We start from the raw sequence: 22,857 nt of genomic DNA on the forward strand, positions 1-22,857 counted from the left end.
GTGCAAATGCACGTTGATATTATTATCGCCCAGCAGATATTAGAAGATAGCCTTAGAGCTTGGCTCATTGTTGGAGCTAGATCTCCCTAGTAAACTCTCAAGAAATGAAGGTTGAAGCTGTAAGAATAGGTAAGATCTACAAGAAAGAGATTAAATAGTGAGAAATACAGAGAGTTCTGGAGGGGGAGCTCTGGAGCATAACCACGGTTTGGAACCAGAAGGAAATATCACAAGAGATTCAGAAGCGATTTTCCAAAACAGAGAAAGAAGATGATGCTGTGTGGGATTGTAGAAAAACCAAGTGAAGAATGTTTGCAGTAAAGAAAACAGCCCCATAAAATGTCACTAAGAGGCCTTGAGCTTCAGTTCTGGGAGTTCCAGGGGGCTCTTAAGGGCTGATCAGTGGGGAGCGTTCCTTCGGGCAGGGGCGGGAGTGCTGATCTAGGGTGTCCAGGTGCCCCTCTAGTAGCAGCTTGTGAGGAAGCCCTTATAAACTGCGAGTTTGCAGGTGAGACTTTGCAAGCTCAGAGTGAAACTTCCAAATGAAACCTAACTAGTCAGTGACGAAGTTCGAATTTGCACTCAAGTACCAGAAAAGTGAAACCAAGCTGCACTGTATAAACACAACAAAATGAAACAGTCAAAAAAGCTACAAAATTCCGGAGACATTTTTTATGGTAATCAAAAATGATTTGCTTATGTGGGTTTTGCTTTCTTGTTGTTGGCACTTTTTAAATGTTAAGAAAAGCTTTTTAGGTGAAACACATATATAATGTAAAAGCTATGAGCTGTGAAATGTTGACCTTAAACAACTAGACCGCTAATTATTTCTCCAGCAAAAATGAGTTTATTCAGAAATCAGCAACGAATTGCAATTTGGAGTCTTCCACCATGGGGAGCCATGTGTGGCTCCCCAGCAGCAAGGGAGGAGAAAGTCTTTTGTAGAGGGGAAGGCTAGCTGGGAGGGCTGTTGTGAACAGAGTCCACTGGAGGAGATGGGAGTTTGAAGTGTAGTGTCTTTTCATTGGCTTAGTGGTGCCAGGCTCTCATTGGCTGAGCTCCTTGCCGGGGAGAAGTCACCTCTCTTTTTCTGGTTGGCTCTGCTTTCTTGGCAGGGCATGAGAACTCCCCCTTGTGGCCTCTTGACTCCATCTTTAATGAGGTTTCTGTTTAATTTCCACAGAAATCAATGTACATTTTAGAAGAAAAAGAGATTTATGTTTTATGTTGATGATAGAAGTTTAAAATATTAATGTGAGAATGAATAAATCCTTATATTTGACTAGATACTTTACAAAACAGGAATCCTGAAAAAAGGGAGAGTGTAATGGAGTTATAATTAGCATCAGACGATGGACTTTGCCCATAATTCTATTTTAATTATACCATTGGTGTCCCTTCTTAGTGGACACAGAATAACCATTGCATCGTCAATATTAGGTACAATTCTTTGTGTCTTTTTCTTACTTTGATGTGAACTGAATAATAAAGACACTGTAGGTACTATGACATGTAGACAAGTGAGGTCTCAGCCTAATGTTTTCTCCAGCTGGCTGCTGACCTTTGATAAGTCTCTTTATCTCTGTTTTGCTGTTTGCAAAATAAAGGTGGATCAGTTCATTCTTTCTCCCCCTTTTTTCCTACTGAGATACACATGATGGATGCTATTTCATGAGCAACATACTCACATAGTCGTACGCAGTCGATGATTATAGACTGAGGGATAGTCGTCTAGGCTGCACATTCCTGGTGCTGCTGTTTGTAAATCCACTCTTTTCTCTCCTGCTCAAGAAAATATGTCAGAAAACAAGTCAACAAAGGTGACATTATTAGAGAGAGAACTCTAAACACATCCTAGTTATTTTTTTAAAAACTGTACTCTCAAACAGGCATCTGAAGACAATTTTTAACAAATTACTTGTGAAACACCTCACAGCTAATTCTGTGCCTGTGGTGAGTGGTGACTTCATGTTCAAAACTGGTGGATTGATTAGGTGTTCTCCAAGATTTCTTCTAGTTCGAAAGTTGTTTAATGATAGAATTCTGTTTTTCTCAAGCATTTCCAAGAGGTCTCATCCTTGTTTGTATTGGTAGGCGTTGCATGAACTCATAATGCCATGTATGTGATGTGGGCTCAGTGAATGTTGAGAGAATTTATTAACAAATTAATTTCCCTTTTCTGGAGATGGCTCTAATTCAGAATTTGCTTTCTTATCCCCTAGCAGGATGTACACTTTTGTAAATTTCAGGGTGGTACTGAGAGAATGGAGTCATAGCATTTTGGTTGCTACTTTCAGAATCCTGTCATAACTATTCTCCTCGCTCTGATAAAATAATTCAAAGCTGTGCATTTCTGCACAGACTAAATGAAACAGGAAGTGCACCGGTTACCTCTAGAAGTAGTAAGAAGTCTAAACACTACTGATAGTATTTTCCAGCCATTTGTTGTTTCCTAAACATTATGGGATAGATTGTAAATGTATTTCTCTGTTCATTGTTCATTTATTCAACAGATATTTATTAAACATTTACTGTGCTTACTATGTGCCAAGCAATGTGCCAGACCAGCAGTTCTTAAAGTTTTGACTGTGGACCCCTGGAGTCTCTGAGACCCTTTCAAGGGATTCACAAAGTCAAAACTATTTTCATGCTAACACTAAGATATTGTTTCCTTTTTCACTGGTTTGACATTTGCATTGATGTTACGGACGCAGAAGTGGGTGAAGCTGCTGGTGTCTTGGTGGGAATCAAGCTGGTGGCAGCAGACTTGTTAGTAGTCTCTTCTTCACTAACATGCACACAGCGAAAAAGCCAGGTTCACTTTAGAATGTCCTTGATGAAGTAGTGAACTTTATATTAATTTTATTAAATCTTGACCTCGAGTACGTATCGTTTAATATTCCGTTGGAAGAAACGGGAAATACGCTTTTATAAAGTGCTTCTGTGTACCAAAGTGCAGTGGTCGTCTCCAGGAAGAACACTGTGCGATCATTTGAAACGTTTTACTTGACAGAATGACCAACAGCCAGACTGTGGTTATTTAGACTTGGGTATTTGGCAGCATTTTCTCCAGAATGAATGAAGTGATTCTGTCACTTTAAGGGAAACAACTGACAGTATTTGTTGGCAGTGATAAAATTCGAGCTTTCAAGTTAAAAAACAAAACTTTGGAAAACTTGTATCTGCCACTGTGTGCTTGACAGCTTCTCAGAATTGTAAGACTTTTCTGATGAAATCAGTGGTGATGTTAATAAATACGACTTTTATAGTGATAAGGAAATGTGTCATCCTGTGAAAGATGTGCATAACCCAGTGACCCACTGTTTTCCAAATGTTGAGTTTTGGTGTAATAGCCAAGAGGAATATCTACAATTATCTGAAAAAGTTACTAACATACTCCTCCCTTTTCCGACTGCTTATCTGAGTGAGGCAAGGCTTTGTTCATACATATACTTCAATCAAAACAGCATATCACAGCAGGTGCAATGCAGAAGCAGAGATAAGAATCCAGCTGGTTTTTCTTAATCCAGATATTAAAGTGATTTGCAGAAATGTAAAACTTCCCATTTTATAGGTAATATCTATAGGTGTGTTTTGGAAAATACAGTAATTTTTCACTGAAAATGTCATTTTTGTAATACATATTATTTTTATTTATTGTTATTTTTAATGGAATAAGGAAATATCTTTTAAATTACTCAGTTTTAATTTCTAATATAGTAAGTATTGATAGGTGTAACCTCATAAACAACAGGGATTTGGGGTCCTTGATAATTTTTAGGAGTGTGAAGGGATCCTGAGATCAAAACGTTTAAAAATGGCTAAACTTGGAGATATTAAAAAAATTATTTATTCTTCGTGCAACTTTTCTTTGGTTCCCAATACCCCCATAACCCTGCCACTCCCTTCCCCAGAGCTGGAAGCAATATTTCTTCCCCTGAAATTCCAGGCAGTTTATTTCTACCACTGTTAAGGCATTTCGCCCATATCTGATGTTTCCATCTAGGCTAATAGGTTTTTCCATAGCACAGACTATATCTTATATCTTATATCAGCTCCTAATACATTGTTTTCCATGTAATTGGAATTTATATAGGTGAACTGAGTAACTTTTAAAAATTCCTTATCTTAAAAGTGTTATCTCTAAGTGGTCTGGAAGATTGAGGATTCTGGATAGCCAGGGTTCTGTTGTTTGTTATAACGAATACAGAAAGATATCTGCTTAACCCAAGGGATGCTCAGTGCTAGCTAATGGCCTGCTGATTTCAAGCGGTCAATGATTGATCAATTCATTCATCAAAGATTGGTTGAGCATAAACTGGGTGCCGGGCACTGTGCTGATAAGAACAACAGTGTTTTTGTGCAACTTTACAGTAGGCGTTTAGATTTGTGGCTCCCAAATGCTGACCCATGATGAAGTTTCTTCTTTGCGTAATAAAGTGAGAAAAATAGCAACAATGAATATTCCCCCCCCCCCCCCACAAAACTAAGTATAGTCTATTCAAAAGAATGTTCTTTATTTTGAGATTGCTTTCCTAGTTCTTGATGTTAACATAATCTTTCTTTTCTGATATTCTGGTGAGATTAGGATTTGGGGCTTTTTGTTTTTATTTGGTCCTTACTTGACAAAATTCAGATTTGTCCACTCTCTGTTTTCCCCTGCAGTTTTAGGAGGACGTTTTACTAGCTTGTGGAAAGCCACTGATGGAAACATTCTGTCGGCATTTCTTGGGAAGGCATTCAACCTTGAGGCTTGATACCTTACATCCGCCAGCACAATCCTCTCGTTTATTCTGGAGCTAGTTATCAACTTTGTGAGGTCTCTGGATTCCCTGTTTGTACCATCTCTCTTTGGCAGTTTATTGTTCAACTGCTAGGAAAAAAGTAAAAGGAAATAAAAATAAACCCAACCAAAAAACTAACTAACTTTGGTCAAATTTTTGGATGTCAGAGTTCTGGGTGAAAAAAAGATGAAGTAAACATTTTTAACCAAAATAGGGCATCTGAGCTATCTTTGGATCTCAAGTCAGATTGCATTTTCAACTTTCCACCTCTTCATAGGAACTGCTGGTTCCTATGAAGGAACCAACTGGTTTTGATTCAAACTATTGCCTTTAAGCACCATTAACAGTTGAGATGGCAGAGATAGCAGGGTGGGAAATGATCTTGAACAGTCATTTCCGTAGAATCAGTTATTTACATGGTCATTCGTTCACTCGGTACATGAATGACCAGTAGGTGCGAGGTACTGGGATACACAGATGAAAAAGACACAGCCCTGTGTTTAAGAGGTTTATCATCCAGCAGAGAGAGGCAGAGATGTAAGCGAGTGAGTGCCCTGAAAGTCATCACAGGGGCTGTGAAGCCGCTTGGCGCTTCAGAGGCAACCAGGATATGAGAGGTTAGGAGTGCTAGGAGTTGGGTGTGGTGACAAGGAGAGCAAGGATGTGGAATGAAGAAAGACATAGGGGTGGAAGTAGGAGAAAGCGGACCTATCTGGGGGAGATCAGTGTGTTGACAGGGCAGGAGCATGGGGTGGGGCGGGGTGGGATGGGGAGCTAAGGTAAGACCAAAGCCTGAGCAGTTAGGGAGCAGCTAGATGTGGAACTTCAGAGGCTTTGTTTAGGAAGTCATGCTTTATCCAAAGGCTTAACCAGAAGGCGTCCTGTGGGATGGTGATAGGAAAGAAAGGGGTTTTAGAAGGTCAAAACCATTTGAGAGACACCAATGGAGACAAAGTCAAGCGGGTATATCTACTGCAAAGCCTCTTAGACGCTTTATATTGTATGGCATCTCCACCACTATTTGACTATGAAACTTGTTTGAAAGGGCGTCTCCTGTTTCTCAGAACATGGTTTGGAATATCCTGCAAGATGTAATGGGGAATCATCAAAAAGTTTTAAACAAGATATTATAGACAATCATGTAATCTAATGCTATTCCTGACACATCGTGTGATACTGCTCATCAGGTATTGCCCATCCCTTTTTAACACCTGATATTTTCAAAACGATGTACTAGATATTCTGGGAAATTAGAAAGATGCGTAAGACGTGTGTCTGGTGCATTCAAAAAAATTACGTGTTGATTCTCTGTAAATGTTATTAATCTATGCAATTATTTGAGTGAAAGGCAATGCAAGAGTAAGGAAGTTGAGGATAAGCTTGGAGAATTAGAGATTTTCTGGGTGATCCTAACTCAGTGTGGTTTTACAGGGCGTTTAATGCTAATTCTTTCCCTAAAGATTGTCACCCTCAGAAGTGTGTGCTGCTTTTGCCTCCTTTTGGACTAGGATTGTTTCTGGCGAGGTCCTCACCCAGGCAGCTCAAGGAGTGCAATGGGAAGAAAGCTGCCAAGTTGAAACTTGAACTTTTGGACGGGAGGGGAGTGGGGAGTAGCTGTTGGTTTGTTTGGGCCTCAAAAGTACCATATCATCAACATATGGAAGCTTTGGTAGATTCAAGTGGAGTCAATTCTGGCGTCTTTAGGACGTATCCTAAGGGTGGATCCAAGGAGTTTAAAGAAAAATTTTGAAGGTGAAATAGAAAGGGGAGTTGCATCTGGTGGGACAGAAAGATCAAATCTAGAAATCTGAGTATGTCTCAGACTTTTCGTTTCCTCCACTCCCTGCTCTTTTCTCTCAGTTTGGAGGGAGAGAATCTGCAAATAGTCTTCTTGAATTAATTAAATCCTATTAAGTGTTTATTATCAGCCACATTATAGAGTGGAGAAACACAGGACCAGGGCATTTAGGATGTGTTGGCACAAGTTGAGGCTCTTCACTGCCAGCTGTGTGTCAAAAGCACTGGCCCCGGACTAGGTGGCCTGGCTTCAAATCCAGTAACTCGTTTAGTCCGTTACTCATGGGCCCTGCTCCTCACTAGCTATGAGATTTTAGGCAAATGACTTAACCTCCTCTGTTAAGTCTCTAGATCTAACAATGGGAAAATGGTAATCTATCTCATAAGGCCGTGAGGATTACAAGAGTTAATAAATGTGAAGTGCGTACAGTAGGGCCCATCGCATGCCGAGGATGTCATCAACCGCTATCCTTAGGATAGTTTTGTCCTCCCTTTTCGTTAGGATAATTCACTGTGGAAATCCATCAAAGAGTAGTAAGTTTTCTGTCATAAATAGGACTCTGTCTTTGGAGAATGACCTGCTGACTGTAAGTGGGATTGGGTATAAATGGACTGTTAGAAATTTCTAATTCATACAGTTTTAAAATATAGCGCAGCCGGCCCGGTGGGGCAGGGGTTAAGTGCGCATGTTCTGCTTTGGCAGCCCGGGGTGCGCCGGTTTGGATCCCGGATGCAGACATGGCACCACTTGGCACGCCATGCTTGGTAGGTGTCCACATATAAAGTAGAGGAAGATGGGCAAGAATGTTGGCTCGGGGCCAGTCTTCCTCAGAAAAAAGAGGAGGATTGGCAGTAGTTAGCTCAGGGCTAGTCTTCCTCAAAGAAAAAAAATATATATATAGCAACTATTTGTACATTTAAATAATAATAGCTAACATTTGCTGAGCATAGACTGTGTGCCAGGAGTTGTTCCAGTGCTTTTTACCAGTTAACTTATTTTAGAGTTGAGGTAACCAAGAGGTTAAGTGACTTGCCCAAGGTAATGCAACTAACTTAGCTCACGCACAGCTATGACAACATCCCATCTTTCATGCAAAAGCATTCTGTATTTTAGATCGGTTTGTCAAAGGGTTTTATTTTATTTACTGTAAACATAAATTACTGCAAACATAAATAAGTGGAAAACTTAGTTAAAAATTAATTTTGTTAAATCATGTCAGCATCAAAACATTTCTTTTTCTGTTTTAGAGAAGAGTTGCTCTTGGTGTCACATGTTGAGTCATACTAACTATGATTCCTTTGTTCTGTGGAAGAACAAGATTGTGAGTTTGATTTCACCAGGGCATCTGGGGGCATCGTCCATTCTTTTGAACTGTTCCTCACTTTACATTTCACTTACGTATTTTCAGAAGACTAAGTAATGTCACTTTGCATGCATTTTGGAAAATTAGTTGCTTTTTCTACTATGATTAGGGTTAAAGCACTAAAATAATTAAGGTTCTGTCAAATCCTAACCTATGGAATGCGTGCTTTGTAGGATTTGAAAATGGAGAACATTGTGACGACATGCTTTTTGCATTCTTCCGTGTCAGAAGACGAGACTGCTCTAAAAGTTCTCGGTCACTTTAGTTGCTCTACTGTCCTGGTGCTCATGTAGCACTTTCTGGGTTTGCTTTTAAAGAAAACCGGGCAAAACTAATTTGCCACTAGATGGAGCCCTGGCTATTTGGGTAGAAATAAATGCCACAGAGTGGGAACGTTAAATCACGCAGTCATATCATGCTGGAGGGCCCCCCGGTATTTGAGGCCCTCAGCTTTTAATTGTAGAATGCATCTTTGTTCTTTGCCTGACCTGCAGAGTGACATCACTCCCCTTCTTCCTGTGCGCCGGCTTTGACACAAGCCAGATGGCCGCCGCCATCGGTAGGCGCGCCGGCCGCCTGGTACAGCAGTTGATGAAACAGACGAGGAAGACGTTTTACGGTCAGCTGCGGGAGCACGAGGAGGCTGCAGCTTTGCTAAGTAATTACATTTACCGTGCACACTTTATTCCTCCCAGAGAAGGTCACAGGGAAGAAAATACATTTTTATTTATAGCGTTGTGAGGCAAAGACCTTTGATCTTTTATTAGTCAGTAGTCTGCTCCAAAGGAATGCTCTGCAGTCACTCGTGAAAATGACATGTTTATTTATGTTTGACGGTTCTTTCAGGCTGCGCATTGTGATACTTACCTTCTCTCTTCCTCCCTTTTGTCTCCAGTTAGTAACACAAAAATGTTTTAGTTTTGCAGTGAGTTTAGATTGGAGGAGTCAGAGTTCAGGCATGTTAATACAAGCGGATTTCTGTCAGATATTCTCCAGAGTGATTTGGTGAAATATATTACTGTTTATTACGTGTTTGTTCTTCAAGGAGGTCAGAGGAGACCAGGAACAGACTTTTATTTTGAGGGGGGGACGAGGGTCAGGAAATGAACAGGACGTTAATTTTGCCTCCATTTTTGGACATTTAGTGGTTAAGGTCACTTATAATGCTAATTTTGAATAAAATATTAGAAGTTAATATTCATCTAGTATTTCCGTCTTCATTTGAAGTTAACCTTTGTCAGTTGAAAGATTGTACAAAACTTTAAAGACAGTCCTAACTAGGTTTTTCCCTGACGTTGAACACACTCACAACTTTGAGACTCTTCCACATGATTCATTTTCAAAAGCTTTAAAGAATATTTTTACCCTTTTTAAAGGCTAGGTTGTGAATATTATTCACAGGATTGACCTGGAAATTATAAATCGTAAAATCAAATGAAAATTCACATTCGCTTTGCTTTGTTCAGATGCAACACTGTTCTAAAGGGAATCTCCTGGCTGTCCCTAGGTTATTTGGCTCTCAGTTAAAAAAAAAAAGAAATCTCTTAATCTTACAGTATTTTACCATCTTCTCCAGGGAGGGAGACTTGCAAATGAAAAATAACTGGAAGAACGCGGTGTGGTGTGAGGCAAGAACATGACTTTGCTGTCAGATCAGACGCGGTTTCTCATCCTTTTCTACTGGTTATTTGCTTGTGCCCTTGGACCTCTGAGCTTCGCTTCCTCACATATGTATTGGGGGATAAAACTTACCTCCTCAGTTTATTGTAAGAATTGAATGATACAATGTGTATATTAGGCCCCAGACAGTTGCTGTCACATGGTCCGAACTCAGTAAATGCTAATTCCTTTCAACTGTGTTAAACTTCGTCTCTTATCTGAACCCCTTGCAAAATGTATTCACAGATGATACTGTTATATCTTGTGTATTTTATTCATGAGATATAAGTACGCCTGGGTTGAAAGTAAGCTCACCCTCTGAAAAATAGCCATTTGAAATTTATTAACACTGTGTGTGTGTGTGTGTGTGTTCAGTTCCAGATAAAACCATAACCATCAATTGTGCAATGAATGTGGTTAACATTTGTGATGTTTTAATTTGTTTTTGTTTTCTTTTTTCTCCTACTCAGCTCTTGCCCCTGTTCTTTGCCTCTCGTTTTGTTGGTGAAGATAATCACCGTGATGTCTGCATTCAACCTGCTGCATTTGGTGACAAAAAGCCAGCCCGTGGCCCTGCGAGCCTGTGGGCTTCCCTCAGGTTGCTGCTTCTTGTACCCTACTGGCGGGGGCTCTGGTGCCTGCGGGTGTTTCTGCTGCAGGAAATGATGCACCATAATGCTTTGCTAAATTTCGTTTTCTTTTACTGGGGCCCTAATTTGAAGACGGAAATTGGTTATAAATCACCACTCTACTTTGAGTACCATTCATTTCCACAATCCTTACAACCCTTGGAAACATTGTCCAGTTTCCTTGCTCAATATATAATTGTCACTAATATTTCAGGATATCTTCTTGTTCTTTAATGCACACTACACATCTGAAAATCATAATGTTCATAAGAGGCTAGCAGTCTTGATAAAAAACTGCCCCAAATCACACAAAATAGGACATTCATCTTGTTAAAGGATAATAAAAATACTTTTCATTCCACATGTGGCCATGCCTTTAGGAAAGAAAAAATTAAAATGAACAACTTTAGTTTAATAAAGTTGCTCATTTATTGTGGTTAAAAAGAAAAGATGTTCTGCTTAACAATGACCAAATAAACAGAACTAATATAGCATGTGACAGCTGGTTCTTGGAGTGGAACCATCACACTTTTTAAAAATGCGATTTTAAGCATTTAAACAAGTGAGGCATGAAAGTCCAAAATTTCATCATGTGCCTATAACATTAATATTTTAATTTTATTATGAAAGTCACAGTGGTTAGATGTTTTCTGTGAATATTGTTGTCAATATTATTTATATTTTCTATTAATGTACATATCTCTATTACTATATTGTATAGAAAATTTAATTCCAACTTATTAAACATTCGTTGAATGTTAACTCTGAGTGCCAGGCATTGAGTGAAGCACTGAGCGTAGAATGATAAACAAGGTCAAATTGATTTACTTATTTAGCTAGTACAAGGGGGCGATGGAGCTGTGTGAGGACCATTGACCCATATGGTGATAAGACTAGACTAATGGTATTTATACCTGGGATGTTAGGGGAATCCAGAGGAGGACGGTCCTAGCTCTTTGCTTAAGGGAAGAATTTTGGAAGGAAGGGTGGGTCTCTGAAGTTTCAGGAGGGCTTCATCAAGGATATAGTGTTTGACATGAGTCTCCATCTGTGAGCAACAGTTAGCCAGGTGTCCAAAGAGGAGGAAGGACGTTTCTAATATATGGAGTAGCGTGGACAAAACATGAAGGGCTGAAAGAGCAAGGTGTGTTCAGAGAAGTGCAGGTTATTTAATATGGCTAGCTTGGGCCAGTGTGGGCAAGTAGAAGAGGTGAGGAAGGAAGGTAGCCAAATCATGCAGTGTCTTCTATGATGTTTTAAGGAATTTAAATCTTGTGGAAAGGATGAAGGGGGAATAACATGACTTCATTTAGCATGGTGGAAGGTCAGTGCTAGTTCCAGGTGCTTCTATGAGAAGGCTGGGTGGAGACTGGATTAGAAGGGAGGATGGGACATTTGTCTTGAAGCTGTATTTGAATAGTAAATATCTATGTCGAAGAAAGCTTTTATGTCTATTTGCGGTGACTTGAGAGACTAATGAAGCTTAATGCTTGGGGGCCTCAGTCACTCTTCCCAATCTCTTTGCCTGCCCCACCAGCTGTGCCCGGAACTGCCCGTCTAGAGTAGATGGGAGGAGTTTGAGGCTGGAGGGACTCACAAAGTGCGAGAGCCTTAACAATGGTCATTACAGTAGGTTTGAAAGAAAGGGCATGGGTTAGAGAGATTCAGGTTGTAGAACTGGCAAGGTTTATCTGCAGAGTTCTACATGAGCTTAAAGAAGAACCTCAGTCAGTGTGGTCCCCATGTCATGCGGAACGTTTCATAACTGGCTACGCATAGAACAGTTGGAGGCTGGAGGTTATTTAGTTTGTACGCAGCCAGTGTGTGAGAGCACCAGCACAGTTCTTGTAATATGAGTTTGCTACACACACAAGAGGCTTAGTATTTAGAGAACAACTGATTAATTAACAGGGTATTTCTCGAGATATGACAATTGTGGAATTAAATGGTTTCATACTGAAATTGTTTAATTGAGACATGTCTAAGTTTTGATATCAAAATGATTCAAAGATTAAATTCAACAAAGCTGATAATTCTTAAGTCACCATGATGGTACAGTGCTTAAGCACACAAATTCCAGGGTTCGACTGCATTTGAAATCTGGCTTTGCCACGTACTAGCTGTGTGCCTCGGCTTTCCTGTTTGTAAAATGGGAATAATAATAGCACTCACTGGAAGGGGCTGCTGTGGGAACGAAAGAGACCTAGACGTGAAAAGTGCCTAGTACAGTGGCCGGCATGTGTAAATGTTTACTAAGTTCCCTGTAAATAGCTGTAGCAAAAAAAAATGTATCTTTTGTATTTTTTAGTACAATAGGCTTTTAAAAACATTTAAATATGTCCCATCTTTCATTTAACTATTTTTACTTCAATAGGAACCACAAATGCACTTTATGTTTGAGAAATCACCATCTCAATCAGTTGTTGGATCTCTTTATTTTACTTATACATCCAGCTGAACTAGAATTCAAGTCCTAAAATTATACAACACATTTCTTTTATTCTTACTATCCAGTACTGATGGAAGCCCAGAGAAAGTCTCTGTCCTTTTGGCTTGCAAACACATTTTAATTTGATAAATGAATCGGCTGGAATAGTATTCCATAATTCCTTAGCCATTCAAGCACCACTTACTTTTTAAAGTGTTATGAGAGTCAGTCTTCCAGCGTTTACATATTTTACAACTTAAATATTAGTAAAATCTTTATCGTCCATTTCTCTAACAGAATTTTACTCTGAGAAATATAGAGATGTTGAAGAAATTGTTAAGTTCAATAACAATGAAACAAACTATTTAAATTTTGAAAAATAAAAATGAAATCAAAGTGGGAATTAAAATCCTTTACTAAGTCCTTTGTACAAGTAGGGAGGGAAGAGGCCAAAATTGGAGATAGAGGAAATTAAGGTGAAAGTTTGAAGTCTTGCTTTAATTTACTGTTCCCTGGTCAAAACCCATTACAACAAAAATCACTATAAATCAAAAAGATTTCTGGTCCCTAGCCAGTACCCTCCTAATTTCAGGTATTATTCAATATGGAATAATTCCAGAACTAAAAAATAATTGGAACAGGCCCTTAAAATTGATTATAACTGGATTGACCTGTATGAGGGCCATATCCCAGAAGAGTGATCTATCATTTTTCAGGTTTGACTTCCTTTACTTATTTTTAATAAAGCATAATTTTAATTTAGAGCTTATTAAGTGCATCTGAGTTATGGTTCACTCACATTTGTAATTAAGGGTAATTTTTTTCTCTCTGAGAATTTCTTCTTAATTTCCTACAACCTTTTCTTGTATGTATCAAGAAGAGCACTGGAGATGGAGTCAGAAGGCCACAGCTCTGTCCTTAACTGTGTGACCTTGAGCATGTCAGTGAACTTCTCCAGGTCTCAGTCTCTTTATCTTTAAAACGAGGAATTCAAATTAGATAATCTGTTCAGTTGAAATCCTATGATTTTATTAACTGTCGTTTGTTTTTATTTTGGCTGTGGCTTAGTAAAATCTTAAAGCTCAGTACTAATTAATGGCTGGAAATTTATAGACAACTCCGCTAGGTTGTGGTGGGAGGATGGAAATATTTTCCATGTTTGAACATTAGAATTCCTTACCTCTAAACTGAGACTGAGGCCTTATCTGAGGACGGATTAGGAAGCACAATTTTATACATAGTTTCAGTGCTTGGTAAAAATTAAGTCTAATTGTAGCTCAGACTAGATATCGTGGTAGCTTACAGCCAAGAGAGAGCATTTGTCTAAATAGTACTAATTACAGTGATAAATTATACTTTTCTCTAACATCGTACACGTGATCTGTGGTTGCTCCTCTTACTTGACTTTAGTGGCATATTTAACAGTCTCCACTGAAGAGCCACACAGCTGTTATGCAGTTTGGAAAGATATGATCATAATATGCTAATGTAGAAATTAGAAGTCTTAAGAAGAGATACTTTGCAAATGGTGTTTGCGAATCCTAGAGTATCATCTGTAGAAAGAGAACTCTTCACGGATCGGAGGCTTGTGGCTCCAGGGCTCAGCACCGTGCCTGGCACTTAATAAATATTTGTTAAACGAATGAATAAACATTTGGAAAGTTTACGTGTAGGTGAAGTGATAGCTATAACAGAGAGTGCAAATTTATTTGAGACTCTTTTATATGGGAAGATTAAGAGTAAAGTTCATAATTCGGTTGCGTTTTGAATATATTGTGAGAAACAATTTCTCTTTTCTCACTTTATTGCATTAATACATATAGTAGATATCTTAGGTATAAATCATGTTGTAGCCAAACACATAACAAAAATGGTAATACAGATTCAAGGTATATTATCCAGCTTGCTTTTAATTTTCTCTCAAACAATTTGAGTTTTGGTGGTAGATAAACTGAGAAAGGAAATAAATGTATATTACACTTACCATGAGAAGTAGGAATTTTGGCTCTTTTGGTCACTTTGGAGCAAATCATTATTGTTATACTTTAAATTCTCATTTGTAAAGAGGAAATATGTGCGCTAAAGCAACATCCACAGATAAGAAGTTTGGCTGTTTAAGCTGGAGCCGGCAGTAGCTCACCAATAGCTTCTGATGGCTTATTGCCCTTAAAAACATAACTGAAGTCATCAGTGTGCTGGTCACCTCCTGAATAGATTGACTTTCTGTGTTACTTTTTATTTTTATCCTTTTTGGATCATGAAGAGGACCATCTCCATGGTTCTTTGATAAAAGTTATGACTCTCCTCCCCCGGAAAATACATGTGTGTATCTATGCACAATTTTTCATATTCTTTCGTTAGATATTCTGAAACTCTTGAGGGCTCTTTGGCCACAGATTCAGGATCTATATTCTAAAAGGCACACAGGAAACCAATATAAACACTCTGATTAGAATGCCGCATTCTGGTTTCTGTATGGATGTCACCAATGGAATCCTCTCCCATGGGTTTAGTTAATGCCATTTGGTCTCCATTTTCACCATTCTTACATGTTCATCTTATCTAACTTCTTTGATTATATTAAAAATACTTTGGGGAAGTTTTTATTTTTAAAGAAACAAATAGTTTTAAAAAAATAGACACAAATTTCAACTCACAATTCACAAAATAATTTGCAGTTAGTTAATTGAATGGTCTCTACTTTTTCCAGTAGATGGCACTAGATTTACATTCTTTCACAGCACGAGTGTCCTGATATCATTAGCACATAGGTGCGTTGTGAAGACTTAAACTAAAGTGTATAAAGAATATCCGGTTAAGAACATATGGATTTACAAACCAAAAATTTTTCTGCTTATATTATGTTCAAACAATATTTGTAGAGTGCAAAACCTTTTTCCATTTTCAATAGAATTCCAACTGCCTTATGCTTGGACATCTCATTGAAATTGTCTTTCATGTGTAGACTTTCTATAAACTAAAACAAGTTTTCATAAATTAACTTATCTTTTATCCAAATAGCTGATTTAACAGTAATTTATAGTTTTATATGCAGCTAAATTTTCTTCAGCAGACCACCCAAGAATTAAAGAAAATTTCACATTTTGTTTTGCTGTGTTTTGAATTTTTATAGAATCTTGAAAATGTTATTGGTTTAACATGTTGACTGTTAAGCATGAATTGTTTTTTGCATGAATTAAAATATTTTTGGAAACTAAGAAAAATTATATTTAAAATGTTGATTAATGAGTAGTCTGATGCAGCTAGCTATGTTTTTTTCTAAAACAAAATGTTTTAGTAGCTCTATAATATACTAAAGTTTAGTTAATGTTGAAAAGTTGCTGTATAGCATCTAATTGCACATGAGTTTTAAAAATTATTTGTGAACAAGACTAAATTATAATAGAACAATACATCTGTATTAAGGTGTTGGGCATATGGTTTGTTAAATGTGAATTTTGTTAATTTTTTTCTTAAATATGGAATAAATTCTTTATATATACTTTAATAATTGTAAAATACATAGAAACACCTAGTAGCAACAGAGATAAAATGGACATGAACAAATAATAAAACAAACTTTAGTTTTGTTTGAGAAGTTCACTAGTTAATTAACAATGACTGTAAAGAATATAAAACATATTGTGAGTTCTAAAAACAAATGGTAATTCTGCAGGGTTAGATTATCTAGATAGCATGGACTTTTGGGGAATCACGTAGGTGGAGTTATTAGATGTTTATTTATCTAAATATGTTCACAGTAATGTTACCTAACAGATTACAGAAGGATTTATTATTAAAACGAGCCCAGGCCACCTTTTGCTCTCAACAAACATGTTTAATGGAGAAATGAGGCATGAATGATAGCTCACAGAGACTCATGTTGAGGCTAGACACTGGATGAATTTTTATTATTCGTTCGGTAGTTCTTTTCTAGTTTATAGTTTCATCCTAAACATTTTATTTAGAGGTTGAATTTCTCATGGCTGCTTTTTCTAGATACCTTTTAATTTAAAATGCTTTAAATAGATTTTATTGAGATGCAATGGCAAATTATTTCAAATTACTTTTTATGCCTTTGCATTTAAAACCAATCATTTATATGAAAATTTTAAATCCTCATTTCATTTATTTTAATTCCCTAATTTTTTCTCTTTTTTTTACATTTAGTATATTTGCACCTGCATTAATCACTTAAATGCATGTTATAAAAAATATACCATGAAATGACAAAGATATCAGTTATTTAGGTGATTTGTAAGAGCTATTCATTTACAGAATTTAAATTTACTCAGTAACTACTATGAGAAGCATTTCCTTCAACACTAGATATATTTATTATATTCAGCCACATAGTTGCAAACAAAGAATGGAATGCTAATTTAAACAATCAGATTATTTGAATTTTAAGCAAGCGAAGAAAATCCAAAATTCTATAACTATAGTTATTAAGATTTTGTTTAGTTGCAGAAATGCATGTTGGCTCAGAGAATGATACAACTGTTCATATTATATATCATTTTAATGTTTTAATATTGTGCAAATTTTAGATAACATCACAAGTTTCAGAGGTTGCCATCATATTATTGGTATTGATGAAGAAACGGATTGGAAGCTTAATTTCTATTTACCAGTTTGTTTCAACCACCAATTTGCTTTATGGCCCCAAGAATCTGTTTTGTACTTTTTATTCCTATTCTTCATCTGTAAACTAAGAATGATATCATATTCTTGTCATATCTTTCACAATTAGAAATAACCCTTAGGCATTAACATTATTTGATATTTCCCAGAAATTTATTCTGTGCAACTTTAATCCCTGGCTGTAGGGAGAATGGACTAAAAAAATGAAAAAGGAGGAGACAGGGCATTAGATAAGTCTGGGGGAGGTGGTGAGTTTGATCAGCCAAAATCTGTTTCTAATACAGGAAAATCTTTCGTTCCTGCAAAGTAAATTCCAGAAAGGCAGAGATTTTTGTCTACTTAGTTTACTACTTCATCTCAGCAACTAGAATTGTCTGTAACATAATAGATGTTCAATAAATATTTGTCGAATGAATGAATGGATGTGAATAAGTACCATCATCTTATGTATCAAAATAATGCCACATTGGGGCTGGCCCAGTGGTGTAGTTAAAAGTTCACATGCTCCACTTTGGCGGGCCAGGTTCACGGGTTTGGATCCTGGGCATGGACCTACACACCGCTCATCAAGCCATGCTGTGGCAGCATCCCACATACAAAATAGAGGAATATTGGTACAGATGTCAGCTCAGGGACAATCTTCCTCACCCCCTAAAAAATAATAATAATAATAATGCCACATTGAAAGTAGTGTGATCTCTGTTTTTAAAGAATGTATGTTCTGGTGAGAAAGATGGCCACTTTGGGTCCAAGTTTTGTTATCTATAGGATGAAGGAAGTTATATACTTGATGGTTTTATGATTCTATGTAAACATTTCCTCCTTTGCTTTCTATGGAGGGAGAGAGTAGAAGTGAGAAGTGGCAGATTCCTTCTGCCCAGAATGGTAGACTGCCTTCTTGGAATAGGATTTGAAGCAATAGACAGTTCTTCTGAAGGATATTGAAGGAATCCGTAGATGTAATTAGCAGGAGGTGGCAGGGATGGGGGATGGCAGCCTGGGGTGGGAATGGACGGTGGGCACAGGGGTTGGTAAAAGATGGCAGATTAAAGTGTGGGTTCAAGAGAGAAATGGGACAAATGACTAGATTAAGGGAGGAAAGCTACAAAGAAAACCTGGCTCTCGTTAACCAGGTGTGTGACCAGCCAAGTCACTTCTTTGGACCTTGGTTCCTCATGAGGGCTTTGGACTAGAAGTTCATCATTTCCCATCATTAGTTCTACTAATATCCTGTAAAACTGATCCATTATCAAATTGAGAAACTCTGCAACTGCCATATTTTATAAATTCTAAGAGGCACTGTTTTTCCGTTTTATCGTCTTGGTAACCAGGATGCAGCCTAAAAATCATTGTGATAAGAAAGCATTGTGTCATAGTTTGATTGGCAACTCTTTTTTGCTTTTCTAGCAGAGCATAAAATGATAGTGTGTCAGCAGACCACATATTAGTAACGCACATCAGCGTAAGAAGGTCTCTGAGAAGGTCTCCATGAAGAAACCCGTGTCACCTACATTTTCATAATCTGGGTTGACTACGGAAACTTCTTCTCACCCCCAAGAGGAACAACCTGGGAGGATTTTTTTCAGAGCCAGTGTTTACAGAGTACATCTTGGAGAGTGCTGGGTTAGGTCATCTCACAGTCTTAAATGCAGAGATTTAATGGAATATTAGTCATAATAAAAGATTTCAATGTGGAACTGTAAAGAGGTAAGAAAGGATTCAGACTAGTAATCAAGGGAAAAAACTTAATCCATCATCATTTATTCTTTTTTTAATTTCACCAATTTATTGAGCAAATATTTTTGTTGCAGTTTTTAAACTAAATTCTAAGAACCATAGCCAAAGACATCATTTAGGAAGAAAATTTAAATAGCAATAATTAAAATGAATAAATATTTAAATACAGCATATACTTATTTAGTGCTTACTCTTGTCCATGTCCATTGCTGGGTGCTGGGTCTGCAAAGATGACCGAAATATATGTATGCACTGTCTTTCAAGTAGATGTTGAATACTTCAGGAGAAGTCTTAGGCTTTTTCTTTAGTTATCTGGGTGATAAACACAAATGTAAAATTTTAGACTATTTTTTTCTCCAGAATCTCTCAGATTTTTCTGGAATGTATAGACTCAGGTTTAGCTGTCTGTTGAGTGGCAATCGCAGACTTGTTTTCTGCCCACTGTGCTTAATTAATTTAGAGTTTAAATTTGATTTGGGCAATGAAGTAATTTTAGAAATTTACAAAGCTGAGCTCTTGGACAATAAAATTTTATTTTCTTCCTGATGAAATATACTTAATGTTACATTTAAATAAAATTCTGCATGATAGTCTAAGAGAGGGCCCGTTTCCTTCCTTTTTTGGGCAGTTACCTCTCATCTCCCTTGCATTCTGTGCTCTCAGGAGGGCAAGGGAGGATGAGGGGGGAGCTGTTTTTTGCAGGTCTTTTTGATGGCATGTGAAATGCTAAATGGAAATGAGCCTGTCTGGTTTTAATTTTTTTTTTTTCTGTATGGGCTATGATGTTCTAGTGAAGACCCATACTGGAAAAAAAATTAAAAACAGGGAACTCTGACTTTGTCAGACGTTTCACATGCGACCAGATAGACTTGAAATTCAGTGACTTTCGCTTCCACCATTGTCCCTTGATGATGGCAGTGCCTTTAAAAATCCTCTTTTTATTCATGTGCTTTGCAAGCAAGAAAATACTTTTTGGATCAAGACGGGTTTTAAATATTTCCCTAAACTCTAGGCTTTTTGGTTCACATGAATAGAAAAATCATCGCTCTTGGTGTTTGCATTACATTTTGAAGAGTCGATAAGGGACTCTTTAGTTCTTTTTGATGCTTAAAGAATGCTGATGAAATGACTACTACACATGAATTCAACAATTAAAAATTTGTGGCACACAAAGGAAACATAGAAAGGTAAAATGTGGTTTCTGTCTTACAGAGCCATTCAGGTGACTGCCTCATCAGGGGGAATGTCGTGGAGGCCTCTCTGTTGTTCCCCCTCGAGAAGATCACACAGCCTCACTGGGGAGAGTGGACTATTAAAGGCTGGGATTTTAAGTCCTATTAATAGGCTTTAGATGTTGTGGGAAATACATTCACTTCCATTGACTTACAGTGAGAAAAGGTTTCCACACTTCCCCCTTGATTGTAACACTGCATTCTCTCTCGGCTGCCCAGCTTCTCTTCCAGATCTGCATCTCTGCTTTACCCTGGCTGTTTCCCTTTGCTAAGTTAGCTGATACCCTTATGCGAAGACTCTCTGCATTCCTTTCATCAGGAGAGGATGCTTACAACCTTCACGATGTGCACTTTGATCCCATGGCATCTCGTGGCCTGTCTAGATGGAGTTCTCTTCCCTATTTGAATCTTCTCTCTCCCTCTGACCCTGTAAAGGCTATTTCTACAAATTCTCTGAGTTTCCCATATCCCAGTAATAACTGGACCTGCTTACTCCAGGTGGGCGAAGTTTAAGTGTTAATATCTTTTTTGTTAACTCTCTTTACACAAAACTTTGTACCTGCTTTTACTATTACGACAGGACATTGTATTGATTGCTTTTCTTTTCTGCTAGAATATGTGCTGTCCCAGGCAGGAACCTTGACTTCTTCATTTTTAATTTTCCAGGGCTCATCACAGTTCTTGATTCACTGTAGATGTTTAATAAATAGTTGTAGAAAGTATGAATTAATATTAGGTTCAACAGTTTATATCTTCAAAGAATTTATAAATTGGGAAAATAAAGCAGAAGCAACTGAGGACATTTGAGAAGAATTGCAAAATAATATATTAGCCCATGTAAGTAGTACCTTGCAGAGTGAATACGCTGGTCCTAAGGGTGTACAGATGAAAGGATGATCAGAGTAGGAGTGAATTTATAGAGTATGTAGACTAGGAAGGAAAACTTGCTTGAAAATATTTTCTTAGTTTGTCTATTCAAACCTGCAATATGGAAACCAGAAGACCAATTTTTATCGTTCAGCTATGTACCAGTAAAACATATGGTCTTATTTAATTCAAGAAGTTTAAAATGGTATGTTGCCTTGGCATGCTTATAATGTCCATTGATGTTAATTAGAACTCTGTGCATGCATCAATTGAATGTAACTGAAACTGAGCTGGAGAACTGTCTGATGTGAAGGAGTAGAAAAACAGCAAGAAGGCATGAAATGTGATTATTACTATGATCAATAAAGATATGATTTTTCTCACATATAAACAGGAACAAAATCTTTACCTTAAAAAGAAATAATTGGGGCCGGCCCAGTGGCGTAGTGATTAAGTACATGCACTCTGCTTCGGTGGCCCGGGGTTCACAGGTTCAGATCCTGGGCGCGGACCTACACACTGCTCATCAAGTTGTGCTGTGGTGGTATCCCACATACAAAATAGAGGAAGATTGGCACAGGTGTTAGCTCAGGGCCAATTTTCCTCACCAAAAAAAAAAAAAAAAACAGAAAAAAAGAAACAATTGTCTGCTTTCTGACTCTTAAGACCTGGAGTTTTTTTTTCTTTGTGTTTTATTAGGATTGGAGGACAAGTGAAGTTAAATTGAACCTAAACATACAAATTAAGAATTTTTAAAAAAATGGAAACTAAGTTTATACTTTCTCTGGTTATGGATGTTCCCTGCCAACACCTACAAGATTCCTCTAAAGGGGAGAGTTCTGACATGTTTAAGAAGGGTCAAAGCATTGTTTGGCCAAAGGATTTTGCTCTGTAGGCCCCTCAAAAATATAGCCTGTAAACACGGCAATTGCATATCCTCTTGCACGTGACTCCAGATCAGGAATGATGCCCTGTCATCTAGAAGGGACGACATTCAGTACCCAGAGCAAATTTGCAGAGCATGCACGCGGATTCTGTGCTCAGAGTGCAGACACACAGATACTGCCTGAGAGCTGTCTGAGAATGGATGGCACTTTACCAAGAGGGTACTCACTAAGGTCCCTCTTGGAGGTAAAAGTACTGCCCGATGATGTCTGTACTAAGAGATGTAGTTGTCAACTTGCTGGTTTCCAAGCATACTCTCTGCATGTTTGAATTGTTGCTGCCTACCCTGCTCATGTTCAGGGTTAGCAGTTGGTTTGCGTTGCCTGTCTCTGTCTGTGCCCCTGGAGGATGGACTCCTAGGCCATTCACCTCTTGCGTTGGCCGTTTCCTCTGAGTGTCCAGGTATGGGCACAGCCGGCTTCCTCTCTCCCTTTGGGGCTTTGCTCAGACGGCGCCTTCCCGTGAGGCCCACCGTGACGGCTCTACAGCCCTTACCTCTAGCACTCCCAGTCCTCTTCGCTCTGCTCAGTCTTGCTTTTTTCCTTCCTGTGTACTTAGCACCTTCTAAGAGGCTGTTTTATTTACTTACTTATTTTCGTGTGTTTCCTCTGTCTTCCCCTGCCCCTGCTGCTTTCCTGGGGGCTCCGTGCCAGTAGAGCTTGATTTTGTTCAGGGGTGCATCCTATGTCCTCAGAGTGAGGCCAGCATAGAGGAGGTGCTCAGTGAATCATTATCGACAGAGTGAATGAGGATATTTTACTCAGCACAGTG

At 38.1% G+C, this 22,857-nt stretch overlaps 1 protein-coding gene across 13 annotated transcripts in view; it reads left to right on the plus strand.

Moving 5' to 3' along the window:
• MSRB3 (methionine sulfoxide reductase B3) overlaps window positions 1–22,857 on the plus strand; it is a 157,755-nt gene that overhangs the window by 19,718 nt on the left and 115,180 nt on the right. For 4 of the 13 annotated variants that reach the window (XM_070619672.1, XM_070619676.1, XM_070619673.1 and 1 more), the window contains exons 2-3: window positions 8,440–8,603; window positions 10,075–10,202. The exons of 4 other annotated variants lie outside the window; for them this stretch is intronic. In XM_070619672.1, the coding sequence (XP_070475773.1) occupies window positions 10,127–10,202 (76 nt within the window). In that variant the 5' untranslated portion in view covers window positions 8,440–8,603; window positions 10,075–10,126. Of the gene's footprint in view, window positions 1–7,834; window positions 7,904–8,439; window positions 8,604–10,074; window positions 10,203–22,857 lie in introns of those variants that run through there. 5 more of the 13 variants (XM_070619670.1, XM_070619671.1, XM_008534668.2 and 2 more) reach the window with 2 other exon arrangements.

This window comes from Equus przewalskii, chromosome 5 (assembly GCF_037783145.1).
Source record: "Equus przewalskii isolate Varuska chromosome 5, EquPr2, whole genome shotgun sequence".
In the NCBI taxonomy this organism is placed as follows: Eukaryota; Metazoa; Chordata; class Mammalia; order Perissodactyla; family Equidae; genus Equus; species Equus przewalskii.